The sequence below is a fragment of the Caloenas nicobarica genome, chromosome 25 (genome assembly GCF_036013445.1).
Source record: "Caloenas nicobarica isolate bCalNic1 chromosome 25, bCalNic1.hap1, whole genome shotgun sequence".
NCBI classification, from domain to species: Eukaryota; Metazoa; Chordata; class Aves; order Columbiformes; family Columbidae; genus Caloenas; species Caloenas nicobarica.
In genome coordinates this window covers 5,513,816-5,531,764 of record NC_088269.1, presented here as the reverse complement: position 1 = coordinate 5,531,764, position 17,949 = coordinate 5,513,816, and the positions used below count along the sequence as shown (strand labels likewise).

Sequence of the window (17,949 nt, the reverse complement as noted above, 5' to 3'; positions counted from 1 at the left end):
ATCACATAATAATCTACAAAAGAAATGCAGGGGCAGATACGGATTAACTCAGCTACTACATATTGGGTGGCAGCAGATAAATTAGCATAATCATGAATTTGTTCCAATTACAGAAAGCAATTATCAAAGACCAGCTTACAGTGTTATCAAAGTAAAACCAGTTAAACACACCATAACCGAGGTAGATTACAACAGGAGTTAGCGAACTCTTTTTCTTCAAAAATAAAGCATATCCCAACACATCCATACTTCTGTGTGTACGTCCCTAGGCCAGCCTGTCAGCCTCACGTCAGGGGAGCACAACCGCGTGTAGGGCAGGATGCAGAAGCCCTGCGACTCCTGCCGCAGTTGTCCTGCCCTGCCCTGCGCGCACGTCTTCCTCGTGCGCTCGATAACCGGAGCGCACACCCGTCACAGGTCAGACGGGCAGAACGTCAGCTCCTCCTGGAGAGGGTCAACTGCTTTCCCAATGCAAGAGAAACATCTCCTGATTTTAAGATGGGAAAGGTCAACACCTGACTTACGGCAGCACAAGCGTTTCCTATAGCATAGTGAATTCACAGATTTTAAATATTCTCTCTGTCAGACGGAGAAAGTAGTAAACACCTCTTTAGCCCTCCTTTATGCCAATATTCACTATGTTCTTAGAGGAACAAGCCAGTATTTGTATCTTTCGGATAAAACTGTTTTGTTAATCCCAGACTGACACACAGCAGAGCAGTTCAGAACGTGCGGCAGGGAGCGCGGCGAGGGCACAGGTACAGCGGTGCTCAGGGCTCCGCAGATCGCTGCACTCAGTACAACTCCGGCAGCCTCCTCGGAGCGCGGCGAGATTGTCCGTTTGTGAACCAGCCAAAAGCAAAGGCAGCGCAGCAAGGGGGACCAGCAAACAGCAGGTGCTCAAGGGCCAGGGATGGTAAATATTTCTCAGGTATTTGGCCACACCTGACTAGACGTTAATTTAAAACCAATGACCTTAGATGAAGTGCTTTGTAACCCCACGTTTTTGTCAGTGGCTCATATATTTCTCAAGCATATTCAAGAATATTCCTCCCCTCCTACCAATCAGCTCAGGTTGCTGGCTAGAAAAGTTCTTTCTACCTTCTCATTGATTTAGGTCTCATCTTCCCCAGTTTTTAAAAGCCTTATTAAAAATGGCTTTTTCGGTGACCAATAATGTTCGGTGGAAGAGAGCAAGATGCATTCCTTTCAATTCCTTTCAGATCTAGCGTGGAACTCCTGTCTCTAAAAATTCAGCGTGTCTAAGCTGGAGAAATCTTCCGTGGTGCTACAGGAGGAACAGATGCGCCAGCGACAGTGATGCAGTGAGACGGCAGTGCGTCTTTGTACAGCCTTATTTCACTTCTACACTAAGACTCAAATAAGTAGGAGAAACCTCCATCGGCATAAATCATTGTAGGAGATTAATCAAAACCAAAATCCAGTTTGCTGGATGCAAACCATTCGTATATACCTTTATGATCACACAGTTATTTTATCAACACAATCAAAAGCCATTAATCTTCCTTGCTCAGAGCCTATCGCTACCAACACACAGAAGCAGGTCAGCTGTACCTGCTGATTTTTTTTAAATTAATCCACGGAGGGAATACTGTTACCGAATCATTTAATCACAGCGCTGTCATAGTGTTCTGGTAAGCATATTTTTCCTTCATTAGATTGAATATATAATCTCATTACATAAATCTAACCCTGACTAACTCATAAATCAGCCTGGGCTTGTGTTGGCTGCGCGGTGGAAAGCAGCACAGGAATCTTCTCTTTGAAGTGATGCACTCAGTTATTGCAAGAGGGATCATCTGAAAACTCAAGTGCCGCATGCTGCTAATGCGCATTTTGTTTGTTATTATTTCACTGGAGGTGGCGTGGAGCTGGTGTGTGTGCTCCACAAACCTGCACAGCCAGGGAAGCCAGAGCCACCACCTCTGGAGCCTGAGCCAAGGCCAGTCCGCGATGGACGGAGCGGTTTTCTTTGGGGGCTTTAAAATCACAGCCAAAATAGATACTCCTGAAAAATCCAGAAGAGGCTAACACGGGAGGGGATGAGTCAAAATGAAATTAAAATATCCATTTGAATAAGTATAATGGGAAAGGTGACAGCCTGTAGGTACGTCTCCATTTGTAATGCCAAAGGTAGGCAAGGAGTTGACTCAGACGTGCTATTTTAAAACATTGTTATAAAACACATTGCTAAATACGCCATTGCTAATGGTACGTTGTCTGATTGTTAAAGAGATAATCGGATCCGCAAATAGGTTTATCTTTATTCCTCTTTTTGGAAGAATAAGTAGCCAACATTAATTGGAATACTGTTTTTTACCTCCATGCAAAAATTATGAATGAATCAGCACTAATAAACTCACACGTTATTATGTGGGCTTATATGGTAGTTTTCCAGGGGGGCAGTGCGCGCAAATGACTTCATTTCGATTATTTTATGGAAAGCAGAAATACATTATCTAGTGGAAACTCAAATCCTAGTCCCGTGACTGTAAAGCTCAGCCATAAAGATGAGGCTCATCCAGAGCTTTTCTCTTCCAGACAACTCGGACTCCAGGGACACACAGCAACACCACTGCCGTTTGATTTGGTTTTCAATGCACACACGTTTGGAAAGTAATTAAAAGTGCAGTTGACACCAAAAACACATCTTGAGATAAGATTACTGGAAATTATGTTTACAGCGTTTTGCTAACGTGACATCCTGCTAGGCAGTATCACATTTATACCAAAGCCTTAGAGATAAGAAAATCATCACAGAAAGCTGACAATAATTGAAAACAAAGAGCACAAATAAAGAGAATCTCTTCTCTTGCACTTCTAACTGCTTCTGATCAAACACCACGGCATTACGAAACCCCAGGTGTATCTGTACCCACGCTTCCCATTATTGATCTCGAGACAATTTATTACTAACAGAAACATCCTTTAGATCCATTAATGAATCCTCTTTCTCTACACACTGGAAAAGTATTTAAACTCTAAAAACAAACAGATTTGTTAGTGCGTAACATCTATACTGTGTCACTAGACACACACTAACCCACAATCCCTCATTTAGGAGCCGGTGCCTTATCCGTTAGGCCACTGGGGCTCCTCCGGGCAAATATAGTAAATACAGCCCAGTATCCATAAAGCTGCTTCAGCCACAATATCACCACGGTGAAGATTCCAAACCCTTGTAGGACTCTCTCACACAATTACCTTTATTATTTATAATTATAAACATAATGATAAAGTCTTATAACTTAGCCTTTCATGTTCAAGCATTCAAAATTAGGAACATTTCTGAAAATAGCACCAGAAAAATATATGCCACTGCAAAACAGTACATCAAAAAGAAAAGCCCCAAAGCACATGTCTTCATAAAAAGGAATTATCTATTCAGAGGAACTACAAAGTTATCTCCCTTTTTTTCCCCCTCATTTTAGCAATCTAATTCAGAAGTGTTTTGCTCCAGCATTTCTATTTCATGACCTCGGTAGCTCCTGGGTGTACTGATTTACTTAGAACAAGTCAAACCTCAGAAGGAAAACAAACGGCTTTTTCTACTGGAGAAAAACACAGTATACAGTTCACTTGTTTGCATGAAATCCAGCCTATATACTGATTTTGGAGAGAACATCCAAGGATCTTTTCAAATAAAAGGTATATATGCTGGGACTAAGTGCTTCCAATAGCTGCAAAATGTACAAAATCAGCAAAAGAGGCACCTGGAGATATCACTAAGGAGACAAGAAGAGTTGACAAATGCCATTGTTTCACGTAATTGGTACGGGTGAAAAACGAAGTGACAGATTTAACGCATTCAAAGAGCGCAGTGGCAGAATAAGGGAGAGCGGGCTGTGATCTCGAAGCGCACATGAGGACGGCAGAGGCAACGGGCAGAGTAAGTGTTGCCCTGAAATCTATACGGTAACAAAACCCACTGAAACGTCTGCAACATCTTTAAAACGCTACCGGTTCTATGCAAAACCACGTCCTTCTTCTTTCCCACTTATACAGAACAACTGTGAAATCTAAGGCTTTTTATTTTGGCAGATTGAGCAATAGCATTCAAGTGACTTTTACAAGCACTGATAATCACAAGCCTTTTTTGCCTTTGAAACCTGTTCTGTGTTTGAACCTCTACGGAGTGTCACTGCGGGCTCTGCACTGTGTGTTACGGCTGTGCCTGTAACACCTGAGCCGTGAGAGGGGCTGAGTCAAAAAAAAGGTTCCAGGCATTGAAGATGAAGCACTTTAGGAAAAAAGACAGAAAGATTACACTGAAGCAGCAATTTCTCTCAAAGAAGACAGGTGATAAGGGCAAGGGATGAATACTCGATTTGACCAAAGATGAAACAGCACAGAAAATAAACTAAATCTTGCTTCTGGTTTTGTGTTGTCCGTGCTCCTATGAAGGAGTCACAGGCTTAAATCAAAACGCTTTAATCGAGCAGATGTTTTGTGGAACAAAGAGGCCCTACATTTTATTAGATTGTCAATGTTCTGAACGCAGTTGGTCCAGACCAGCACGTCATGTATTATCCATAATAACAGCATAAAGTATGAACAATGAAAATGATTAAGTTGCTCTTAAAAGCAGTTGAAGGTCTGAAATGAACAGGGCACATTTGTGTCTCTGTGTGTTTGTGTGCAATGAAAAGAAATGGCAGAATTTTAAAATGCAAATGAAATTGGAGAAGAAATGACCGCATTACAAGTAAGCGGCCACATGGTTTCAGTGGAACAGAATCGACGTTTCGAGGTTTTCTTGTTTCATTCAGTCGGGTATGTTGAGAACTGGTAAACGGAGGTTAAAGGGAAGGTCATTTGACCCTTCTAAACTCTGCCCGGGCTCCTCAGCCAATGCCGTCATGTCTAAGTTAACTATTTATTACATTTCTTACAGCTTCCCAGAACTTCATGATTTTAAAAACGTCAACGTTGGCTGCAGTTGTTACTTAAAACTAGTCTATCGGAAGAGCTTACCTGGAGATAAATAATCATTAAGACGTATTGCACATACCCAATCTCAGTCTTGAAAGTGAAATGTCTTCACTGAAAAATGAAACACACTTATTTTATTCGTAACTAATATACCTTAAAAGTAAAGCAAATATTGATATTCTAGACAGAAGAGCCGAGATCTATAACTAACTGGATAAAATGTATGCTGTTTGCATTTAGTAATCATACTCTGTTTTTATAACTAGACACAAGATTCATTGAAGTCTATAATTCACCAGCCTTTTTTGCCGTAGTGTTTTACTACAATACCATTATCCTGCCATATTCGATTTTACTGTATGTGTACAAGTCCCATAAATACACAAGCCTATGTAAAATAGGCAGCAATGACTCTCACTACTTTCGGAATACTTGCAGCTTTTGAATTTTATGTGGGTTTCACATTTTGTTGATGTGTTTGCAATGGAATATATACTGCCCAGAAGAGAAATGATTTTACATTTCCATTAAAAGCTGTAGCGGTAAATAAACCATCGGAACTCATGCAGATATTCACTGGAACATCTACAGCAGTCCATTAAAATGTCAAAATCGGTGTTAAACATTTGAAAAAGTAGCACTGGATACAGCACATTTAAAACTTAAATATATGCATATATTAAATAATAAAGATATTTTAGAGTATTCCACAAACCTCTGCAGAGCCCTCAACACAAGTCTACATTCATCAGTAACAGTTTAGCACAACAGCTGCCCTTTTATTACACAAAACCCCCTACGACAAACACCACCAAAATCAGACAGTAGATGTAGAAAGAGCTGCAAGTTGCCACTAATGCTCAAATATGAGCTATTCAGAGATTTGGCCTCAGAGAGTATTTATTTCTAATAAAAGGGATTTAGAATAAATTTCCGTGCCAACTCCTGCTCAGATTTGCGGCTCGTGCGTCACGACGTGTCGAGCACCGCGGCCCCTCCGTCCTTCTGCGCTGGGAAGGGCTCCCAGCTGCCCCGCACTCTCAGCCCGCAGCCGGGACCCAGCGCCGACGCTTTCCAGGAGCGCTGAGCAGGGGCTGCTGAGCTGAACGCTGCGTCGGGTTTAGTTATTCGAGAGCCCGAGGTTTACAAACACTCGTCTCTAATATCATGGCTGCTAAGGCTCTTTGAAGAAAAAGTATAAATCCACGGTAACTACCAACGATGGCAGAGTTTATTAAATTTGCCACAGGCCACTGTCTGCATTTCCACGGCAGTTTTAGCGGGTGCTCCATTTTACAGGGTTATCAGTTTCACACCCTTCTTCAAATTGAAGACCTACTAAGTTCACATTAAACCCAGGTCTCAAGAAGGTGACAGATTCTCCTGATGGTGCATTTCAGTACAAAAGATGGAAGCTCACTATCCAATTTAATAAATGTTTAAAAACCTGATTATCAAGTCCACTGAATTAAAGAGGAACAGCCTATGACAAGTTGAGAAATTTAAAGCCCTTTTATCACTGGTGGAAGACTCAGCAGCAATATGCCTGCAACATACCACGACACCTGTCTGAAAATATTGCTCGCTACAAAAGCAAGCACTTCTTCTGCTCCTGCTCCAAAATGATCATTTTATTCTCTGAGACACTAATAAAGTAGAACATTCAGAGCAGAGATTATCCTAAACTTAATTAAATGGATATTGACCGAGTGTTTTCAAGGTTACAGTTCAAGACTGGTTTGCCAACAGTCACAGGGTGCAGCATCATGACTATCAAGGACCAGACAGTAGGAAGAAATTACCGTCAGCGAACCAGGGAGGATGTTGTAATTTATTCTGTTTGCTGACTCTGGCGCAAACCACCAGGACCTATTAGTCACATTGATTGCAGATGCTACACCTAAGCTGGTACAAAGCTGCATAAAATGACAGAATCAAGCTGTCCACATTCTTCACTGTTTCCCTTTGAAAGTAAATGATTGTGTCACTGAGAGGCAGTGACTCCAGTGCTCAGTATGTTCTTAAAATTAATAGAAAGAAAAATATCCTTTGGCAAGAGTACAGGAAAACACTAAGGTATGATTAGGGTTACCAACCTGCCAGCATTACCGATAGGAAATCTTAGCAAAGTTGCTTTATATAGTCAAGGTAATAGGTATGAACAGCACTATATCATGTTAATGGCAGGACTGTAATACACAGAAAGTAGCAGTACAACATGTATTTCTCAAGGATGAGGGCTTAATACCTGTTTAGAAACTCACAGCTTGCAACCCCATTGCTTTGCACTTTGTGTATCGATTTAAAGCCGAGGTTTGTAAAAAGCAGGCGGGTGACCTGGCCTGCCTGGCTCCGGGACCAGACACGTTACACTCCTTTCAACATCTTTGTGAACCCACATGCAAAAGGTTACAGAATCGTAGATAACATGGTGGCACCTAAAGCTCCCACACATTTTCACACACACGCGCATTTTCATCATGCCAATGAAAATCAGAAATAGTCCCTGTGATATCTGTGGAGCGAAAGGGTTTCAGCAACACAAGCATCAGGCCCAAGGTACCCACCTGGCAGCCTAGCAAAAATAACCAGCAGACACGGATTCATCAGAGTTCAGCTGATTCCCACACTATACAACTGCATCGTTGCATGCACTCCGAGCTAAATGAGGCCTCTATTGCACACAATTAATAAACATATCTATGGGGAGAATCTGTTGTGGGGATTGAAAGCCAGAACTGTCTCTTCTCTAGGCCAACTCTGCATCAATAGTGAAAGAAATGGCTCCGGTCCCACCCTGCCTCTGCCAGCAGAGACTCTGTTATATTTAAATCAACATTTGCCGCAGCAGGGGATTATCAGATGCTCTACTTAAATGCTGCATTTTCTTTTTTATTTTGATGTTTAACTCATAAAAAACCTGAATTTATTTGGGTCGGGTGCGGCTGCCTGCAAGCACAGCTGCTCACCAGCTCTGTTCTGCTTGCCATGTGAATGCATGAGAAGAGGATTTAAAACCTTCTCCCAGCGTGCCTAGTGTCAGGATGTGGGTTTCCATAGTCTCTTACTGCCGTGGCGATGCAGCCAGAATGCCCCAAACCCTCAGCAACCTCCCAAAGCTGAGATGTGCAGAATGTTCCCTTCTTCATAGAGGCAAACTCTGGCAATGGGAAACCAGTGTAGACACATTTAAACTATGGATCCAAACCTTTAATCCATATTCTCCTAACTCCTTTTGTACATACTGTGTGCAGAAATTAACACATACAACCAAACAATCTGGATATTTTATTTGCTACTGGTGATGAGATACGGAAGCCTCATTCATTCTGGAACAGAAGGAAGAAACAGAAATTTCTCCCAACAAAACTAAACTTCATCATTCTCTCTAGAGAACCTCTCTGTGAGGTTTGGTCTCGATCTCTGTGTCGTCCCTGCAGTCCCACCCCCAAAAATGAATTAAAACCCAAAAGGATTAGTACTGAGAGGCACCACTGGCAAGATGCTGCCAGCGCTGGCGGCTCAGGGTTCTCAGATGTGGGCCCCTAATGCTGCTACTTGCTTCAGCCCTCTTTCCTGCACAACAGCACAGAACGGGGTTGCCACTGATGGCACAAAACGGCACAAATATGCCTGGGAAATGCTGCTATATTTAGTAACAAGAACCTCTGCCTACCAAGAACTGCCGAGATCCACTCACTCACTTTTGAACAAAGAAACATCAGCAGTGGCTAAAATCACTTCAGTGAAAATACTTGAGGAGTGACTAGAAACGTGGAAAGGAATAGTAGGAAAGAATGGCTGTTCCTCCTGGCAATTCTGACGAACCTTTGACGTCGGCCACCACTCAAAAGTATCCCTGCTTGCCACTGCTTATGGGACCAATGACAGGATTTTTCAGATGAAGCTACAGTGTAGATCAAGAACATTCACTTTTAATGCTTCCATCCTTAAATCTAAGAAATCTTCAGCTCCTCCAAACTGCAGAAAAACAATTCCAGAGATGAAGATTTATGTTCTTGATAAAGGGGCAGGCTCACATAAATTATTGAGCTGAACTTAAATTTCATTCCAGCTGTAAAGTGTCTGCCCCTTATTGAGCTGCACTGCATGATGAGAGGTTTGACTGTATCAGTCATTCCCGGCCATTATCAGAAATAACTCGCTAGATTAACTCGTGACTGTGGTAAGCACAGGAAATGTGCTCTCTGGGAAAGGAACGTGCCTGAACTTCTGCACTTGATGGAACAATCAGAATTCTCCTAGGGATTCAGACAGATACTGGCACGGTAACACGAGAGGGGCTGGAGTCTCCTACCCACTTTGTTTTCAGTTGACATTTCCAGGTCCATGCAGAGTACGGATTAGAGGAACAAACAAACAGAAAACAACAATGCCACAATTAGCATCTATTTTGCATCTAATGAAACGGAAGACGAGCTCCTTTGTTCGTAGTTATTTCAAGCCTTATGTTTTCATCTAGGGCCTCATCCAAACTCTAATGAAATAAATTCTTGGATCAGAACCACAGATTTGTTGCCAGCGCTGGGTTTTGAAGCCTTCTACACTTCTCAGTACCCACATAACGATTATTGAACAAGACTTTCTGGCTATCTCAGTTATTTCTCATCGACATGTTGAACAGGGCAGATCATCTTTAACTTGAAAACAGCAAAAGAGTTTATAACCTCAAGCTTACTGCCACAAACCAGAGCCATTACTTATTGGAATCTGGCACCCAGTTTCTAAAGACACTGAATTATTTCCAGCAGACTGTTTACCTTGCTGAGCACAGAGTTAGCCTTGCATCCTGAGCCTATATATGTGAAATTTAATTGTCCAAAGCAAATATGACCTGTTAAGATTTACAGGCTTTATTAGCAGCAATAACAATTTTACATCGACATCAGTAAATCGGGGTTTATTGAGAACTCTACAGTGTTTATCTGTAGAAAGCAATTAACCTGTCAGGTTTTCATTACATATAATTCCTAACTTTCATAAAAGACATCCCGTATAATTGTTGAGTGTCAGGCAGTGTACAGTGTAGTTCAAATAATTCTAAAATTCTCAGTAAAATTCAAACAGTGTTGACTGAGAATCCCCATTTTTTCCCAAATGGCTGAATTCCAGCAAAGAGAACATTTTTGGTTATTTAACTATACAGAACTTGGAAAACAGTCAGATGTATGCAGTCAGTTCAGCAAACCGTACTCGTTGGGTAGAAGTGTACCTATTGTCATTCATTTCTTTTGGTCTCAAAGAAAACACACAGATTTTATATATTTCTATGGTTCGGCAGCAGCGAGAGCACACGAAGGCTCACCTCAGCGGCGGGGACTCCCTCGGGCGGCCGGCAGTGCAGAACGATCATCCCTTCGATAGGAACCTCCTTCCCTTGGGGGTCTTGCTCAAAGTTTTTCCGTAAATCTGCAGAGTTTAATGCAATAATTCATTATACTTCCAAAAACCTTGATCCCATGTAGGCTGCAGAACTGAGCAATAACACCGCTTTGCCATGTTGTTGTTGTTGTTGTTTTTTCACACAGATAACCAATATCTTTTCCAGTATCCTATTTAAAAAGTCATTCATTAACGGTTAGGCTGCAGTTGTGCCTACAAATGCCTTTATTAGGATGAATAATGGAGTAAGATCCATCTCCTTTTCTCTGCATTCCACACTATCATAAAGAAATACTTACCTGCTTTTTCAGAGAAATATTAAGTGCTGCAATGCTTTGGACTCGACTCACAATTCAGAATGTCTAGGCGACTCTGCCTGGGGTATTAACAAGTCCCATCATCTCCGCGCTCAAGAATTGCTGTTGTTTTCGTCAAACCCGTGGCTTCCAGCAAAAGCAGCACAGCAAGCGGCCAGGGCAGGAACACGGTTCGGGTGCAACGTTCCGCCCCTTGGCCCGTCCCGCGCCGGGCGCCCGCAGGGTTCACGTGGGATCTGCAGTTTCGGAGGCAGCTGGGGACGTGTTTTGCAGACCTGGTACCACCGCGATGCGTTTAAAAGTCACAACACAGGGCTCCACCGGCCTCTGCTCATTCTGATTTTTACTTGCATTGCCATATTATGGGGTTGGGAAATCATAGTGTGGAGAAAAGTCAATAAAAATTCAATTCAGAATAATAGTCCTTTGCAGCTTAGCAATACAGGGGAATTATTAGCTCATTCAATGTTATGACAGTTAATGCAGTAAAATAAAAAACTGAATTTACACATGTTTACACACTCAAACTAAATCAGCCAACAAAAGTCCTGTCATTTATGAAATCAAGGAGTTGTGACATCATCCTGTCACTTATCTCAAATGTTATCCTGTTCAAAGAGCACAAATGCCGACATTTACTCACAAGCGATGCGGACAGATGCCTTCCTGCTCTTGGAGGTCCCCAGGTGGCTCCACGCCACACACTGACACCAATAATCTTCTGGCCCATGAAAATCTTCCACCTGCTGTCTCGTCACGTTGATGAAAACCTCTCGGACTTTCAGTCCTGCAGGGACAGACACGGCAAATTAGCTGACACAGGCTGAGTCACCTGAGCGTAAAGCTCAGGTTAGCCAAACCTTTTCTTTAATTAAACAATTCCATTTTTAATCAAGGCAAAGCTCTAATTACTTCGACAATAATATATTGCCCTTCAGACCAGAAACATTTGCTTCAGACCAAACCTGAAGGTACATCCAAGACATCAAGAAGCCTCGTAAACCTGACACCTTATTTTGTACACTTGGAACGTTTGCCATGTCTGTAATTGCCTTTGCATCACAGCCTTGGGGAGAGGAAATATAATCCAAATCTTGGTTAAAAGGCTTTAGGAAGCATTTGAAAGAGCTAGTCAGAAAAACGTTCATCTGAAAATAGAAAACAGTCATGCCTGCTACTTTCTTCCTTCTCCTCCTGTGCAGTCTCAAGATACTTATTTCCCCTTCACTGGAAATGAATGAAAACTCAATCCTAAAATATTTCATGCCTGTGAAGTTTATAAAGCAGCAAGAAACCCGAACTCCATAAAAATTGGCTTCCACTTCATCTCGGGCACCATTAAGAGCTGGTATTTCACTTGGGAAGGTGCCGGGCAGGGAGCAGGAGAGGCTGCAGGGGCCGCCAGCCTTCTTTCCACGCAGCCCGTCTGGCTTGCCACGGTTCACAATGTCATGGGCAAAGCTGTGATCGCTTCCTAAGTTGTCTCAATAATCACGTCAGTCACTCAAATATTTAATCACTCAGTAACAAACAAATAGAGGTTTCCTGGTGGTTTTATTTGCATTTTTTAAAAATACCTTGGTGTGGTTTTCAACAAAACTTTATAGGACCGCCCTTTATTTTCCGTCACCGTGAAATGAACGCAGCAGTTCTGACAGAACCTCTACTAAGGCAGAATATTCTCCAGCCCAGCACTTCTTTTCATTGACACATTATTTAATTAATTTATATATCAGCCTATATTTTCTGAAGCAACATATAATGTGGTTTGAATCAGGCAAACAAGCAGCACACGATTTTGAGAAGCTGGTGGTTCAGCATTTTGCGAATGGGTCAGGAAGGAATTCAGGTCCTTTTAAAGGTCTCCCAATTTGCCAATAGACAAAACAAATGCATCCAAAAGAGCAGAATCACCTAATTGTTGAGGTTGGAAGGGACCTCTGGAGAACATCGAGTCTTTGGGGAAACTTACGTCTTGTTTATGGAGAAAGTACACCTATTTTCATCTGGTTGAGAGACAACTACAGAAAGCAAACCTTTGGGAACAGAGGCATATATTCATTTATCATCACTATATTTCACCAACAAATATACTCACCTATCCTCTGCATCTCAAGAAATGCCAGAGAAGTTGTTCATAGGAAATGGCACAGAACGAAAACCAGGCGCGTAATAAACAAGAGCAACATTTTACCTGTGACTTGTTAACTCTAATAAGCACTGCAAGTCCAGCCCTTTAAATTATTGTGCAAATTATAACCATCATCTTTTGTTACCCAGTGCAGCCTTACGGAATATGAAATGATGACTCTGGAACTGATATGCTAATGGCTTTCTACACTGCTGGCTGCTTTAGCTGCAGACAGACTAATGCTGCCAGCAGATGAATAATTGCTCTCCATGTACTGCACAGAACTCAGCATTTGTCAGCTTTATTTGTTTAAATGAGAAGAACACTGACAGCAGTTATTGCTGTAATCCTTTTATTTATCACACAAGAAAACTCTAGTTACTTTCAGCAGGTCTGATCCTCTGGTGAAACCAAAAAGTTGAAATATTTGTAAACTAATTCTGAGGTGCCTGCTGCAGCCTTCAGGCAAGAAAAATAAAGGAAAGGAAATTAATCACAGTAATTCTTACATTTTTATCACAGTACCATCTACTAGCTCAGGCTCCACTTCATGAGGCAGAGCACACAGAGAGAGCAGAGCTCCTGTTGGCCACGTTTAGGGAATAAACGGGAAAGGCAAACTGCGCATTACTGTCTCTTTCCTGCCCCTCAGGGAACGAGGCAGGAGAGGATGAAGTAACTTGGTCTCCGACCACCCAACTCACTGCGCCGAATTCCAACCTGCAACATTTCTGTTCCAGACCCCACGTGCTCAGCCTGTGCGTTCCTACCTCGAACCTCAATGCTACTGCCGTTATTTAAAAAAAAACCCCTAATGTTACTTTATCTTTTTTGATTCTATTATTAATCCAAGGTTTAAAAAACATAATTGCAGTATTCACAAGACAGATTTTCATTAACCATATGGAAGAGAAACATTTAGGGATGACATTTCTTCTCTATTGATTCAGCAATGCCTTTAGAAGTAAAGGTTATGCCTATTAAATTATTTTTGAAAAGGTAACTGTAAAAATTAAAATTCATCCAGATTAGCATTTACAAAAAGCCTTCCGTACGAAATTTCTTCAGAATGTGTCACTTAAAAAGAATGCCAAACACCACTTTTAGAGATGTAACTTTTTAAAAATGGCATTCTCTCCTCTAAAAAGGGATTTCTTGTGTCGACAGAGAGGATGTTATGCATACACTGCTATTTCCAAGGCATGGAGTTGCCTAGCAATCTGGGAATTTAAGAAGAGGAGAAAAGCAATAACAAACCAGAACTGGGAAATTACAAGACGGTGCAACATTAAATTGGTTTGCAATAGTTATCAAGATGCTTCCAAATGAGAAAAGGTATAGGGCGTGCTGAGAGGATGATAAAATCTGTTGACCGTTTTCAACTTTCTCCCTTCTCATTCTCCTCTTTTCGACACACACTTCTACACGACGGATTTGTCCTGCTGAGCTGTACGAGCCGTGTGGGGCGACGGCAAGTGCTGGCGTGCAGACCCGCGCCCAGGACGCGGCAGCCTCACCTGTGCTCTGGTCCATGCTCTCCTCAGACACGTGCTCGTTCTGATGGACCCATTCACCGTTGCACTTGAAGAAGATCTGCATAGCTGGCATCGCTTTACAGCGCAGGACGATGGGGTTGCTTTTTATAATGTAGGCATCATCTGGTTCCTCCATAAAATGAGGCAGCGTTCCAGGAGCAGATGGGATGGACTCTGGAAGGGCTTCGCTGTTATCATTTCCTGAAAGGGAAGGAAAGGAAAATACACATTTTTCATGTTGTTGCACCCTTCGTATCGTCTCATTTAACTGATTAAAAATGGGTTTGAATTTTATTAAAAATGAATTTTGCTGGAGAAACACCTGTGGAACTCAACAGCTGTCAGGACTGTGCTTTGCAAGGAATTTGACACACACGAAAATATCAAATAATTTCAGTGTAAGGACTGTCAAGAAAATTGACAGAAAAGAAGCATCAGTATCATCAGAAAACTGCATCATTGCTATTGCCAACCTTATAGATGGGGAACTGAGGCACAGAAAGATTAAATGAGTCAGCAAAGGTCATACAGACAGTCTGTGGAAGAAGTAGAAACTAAATCTTGTTCTCTTGAGTGACAGCCCAGGGCCTTAACTACCGAACCTTCGTTTCCTTCACTGAATTTAATTTCCTTCGGACAGTTGCTGCAGATTTAACAGCGACCAGAGCGGTAGCCACAGAAACACATTGCTCTGAACAGCATTACTGCGGCGCTCCGACAGCGGCATAAGCAAACTGTGATTTCATACCCACTTAGAGGAAATTTTCAATAAGTTTTACACCGTGCCCATCTACCACAGCCCCTTTAAGTGATATAAAAAGTGGAAAAGTGGCTTCTGTAGGGCCAGAAACTGCAGGATAGTGAGTTTTGTCAGCGTGGAGCCCAGGCAGCGGATCCCAGGGCATCCCTTCAGCAACGGGTAACCCAAGGTGTCTTACTGTCCGAACTCCTGTGCTCAGACATGGACACAGGAGCACTGGAATACAAGTTTTTCCTTTACTGTAACTCTTCTAATTGAGTCAAATCCACGTTGCTGCTGTCAAAACTGGGGAAATCCCATTGATTTTTAGCAACACTGGGATTTATTTCAGGAGTTTGTCAGTTTTGTGAGAAAATTCAGAGAACGGCAACAAAAATAAGTCAGAAAGGACCGATTTCTGAAAGAGGATTAACCAGTACTGAACACAGGCAGCACAGCCCAATGGTACCAGAGGAGATGCTCGATATGCAGATGAAGGGAAAGAGGAATAGCTGAGGGCAATGTATATGTGATTTAACCAAAACCAATGAAATTTAGTTAGGCGAAAGGTAAGATATGATGATATGAAGTAAGTCTAAAACCTTCGCAGGTCTAGTAGATTATAGAATGAGAACATACTTTGTCTTTATTTCTATAAAAAATAGATATCCATCACTTAGCACTCAGTATATCTGTGTGTGCAAATATACACTGTGGATGTGCTGTGAGATCATTACGATTTTCAAATGAGTTCCATGTTTTAAACTACATTCACGGTCTACTTTATAAAATATTATCATTATTTCTAGTGTTTTACTAGTGAACATTTATGCCAATTTCCGTCTTGTCAATCTCCAGTAATACTGCCTCCCCGCAGGCTTTATTAAACCCGCGCTCTATAGGAAGGAACAAAAATGTCATGATGGGATTTTGGAGAGGCTGGGAAATCCCAGGCTGCCATCAGCGCTTCGAGACTCCAGCAACGCGCTGCCGAGGAGGAACAACAGCGGAAACTTTCTAAGGATCATTCAGGGAGAGAACTTAGAACCACCCATTCTTATTCCACCGCATTTGCTATTTAGGGCAAAACACGAAGGATGAAACCCCAGCCCCACGGAAATAAAGGGCACAATTCTCCTCACAAGCGGCACTGGATTTAACGACAGGGCTTTACGCTCTTCTGGGTGTTCCTGAGGAGCACCTGGAACAGCGGAATGACAGAAGACCGAACTATCGAACACAATTCTTGTATTTTTCAGTCCTGGAAAATTACCTTTCGGGAAGCGCTTTGTGTTTTATGTTCTGCACACCAGTCCAATAGGGACTTTAAATCTTTTTATGACAACGAGAGAAACAAAAACGAAAGGAGGAAAGAAAAAGTTTTGAACAAACACTAAATTATTCTATGAAATAAATATACCGCTGTTAGTTGTCAGATCACATTAAAAATATCTTGACAGCAGCAGACATGAATCCTTCAGTATTCTCAAACTGATTAGGAAATAATTTAGATGTTAAAGTGAGATTTTAAAACAATGAAAAATCATGAATTCTAAACTTTTTTTTTTTTTTAAATAATTATTTAAAATAAGTAGCAAGAATCCAAGTAACTTACTGGGAATGAATATGAATAATCCTTTGGCAACAATCATCCTTACAAAGACAACTACATCCTCTAATCATGGAAGATTCCATTATTGCCATCACCGCTTTCAGATTATAAAACCCGGTAGAAATTGTTGTATCCTCTGTTCTGTTTCTCTCTCCATCTCCTCCCCACCACCCTTGCCAAATGAAAACAGAGTTGTCCGAGGCTGGGAGCTCAGATACAAAGACTTCTCATCGGTTTCCAAACACACCACCATTTACACTTTGGTGGTACAAGAAAAACAAAGCTCTAGACAAAGCAACAAACATGATTATTTTCCTACCTTCGCTTCCTCCCACTCTGTCCCATATGCAGCAATGCGGGTTTTTTGGAAGTCACTCAGATATTGATGCAAATATGAGACTTTCTTGCTCACCTGAAATCCTTTAATGCCTTTGTAATTTGCTCTAGTACACGGATTTACTAAAGCCTACAGGGACACGGTATTTGGCAAAGATTGACAATACAGAAACACTGAGGATGGTCAGTAAGAAAACCTGCATGTTGATGAGCTTCACTGCAGAATTTTTCTTTAAACTCTATACATTGAAGCAGAATCCAATTATTATTTGTTCAGCAGTCCTGGTAAATGATACAGAACTGCTTATTGGTATGACAGCCACAGAGCTCCTACTGCGCAGCCCGTTTCATCTGGCGGCCAAATCTGTATCAACAGATGACACCGATTTGTGGACAAGCCAAGAGGTTTCCTCTGGACAGGGGGAGCACTGGTGGGACAGGGAGAACCACCACCATCCTTTCTGGAGTTCAGACAGGGGCTCCTCCATTTTCAGCACATGTTCGAATCGCAAGTGCTGTATATACACGTCAGCAAGCCAACTTTTGATAGCAGCGTATTAGTTTCATCAGACTCCCTTGCTTCCTATGGATATAAACTTCCAGCAGCCGTACCATAATCCTTCTCATCAAATATTTGGGCGACAGGTGGAAAATTGTTCTGCCAGCTGAGGAAGACAAAATCCATTCCTCCTGGCAATTTTCTGCAATGAAAACTCCAAAAAATGAATGTACAATAAGTTGTGGAAATAAATCTAAAATATTATCACACAAAAGCAGCGTGCTCAGAATCTTTAGCTGCAAACTAACCCTGCTTATCTGAATTTTAAGGACTCTAATTTTTAATGTGTGCATACGACTAAATACTAAGCTGGATGCTTCTACTTGAAACTATTAGTTATACACCTGTTTTTTTCCCCGTTGCG

At 41.8% G+C, this 17,949-nt stretch overlaps 1 protein-coding gene across 1 annotated transcript in view; it reads right to left on the bottom strand.

Annotated features, from left to right (window-relative positions):
- The window catches only part of UNC5D (unc-5 netrin receptor D), a 41,271-nt gene extending 23,560 nt beyond the window's left edge, over positions 1–17,711 (bottom strand). The window contains exons 1-5 of the mRNA XM_065651650.1: positions 17,639–17,711; positions 16,221–16,279; positions 14,322–14,607; positions 11,317–11,460; positions 10,280–10,383 (exon numbers count right to left, since the gene is read on the bottom strand). Coding sequence (XP_065507722.1) covers positions 10,280–10,383; positions 11,317–11,460; positions 14,322–14,607; positions 16,221–16,279; positions 17,639–17,711 — 666 coding nt within the window. The remainder of the gene's footprint in view (positions 1–10,279; positions 10,384–11,316; positions 11,461–14,321; positions 14,608–16,220; positions 16,280–17,638) is intronic.
- Between the last annotated feature and the right edge of the window lie 238 nt (positions 17,712–17,949).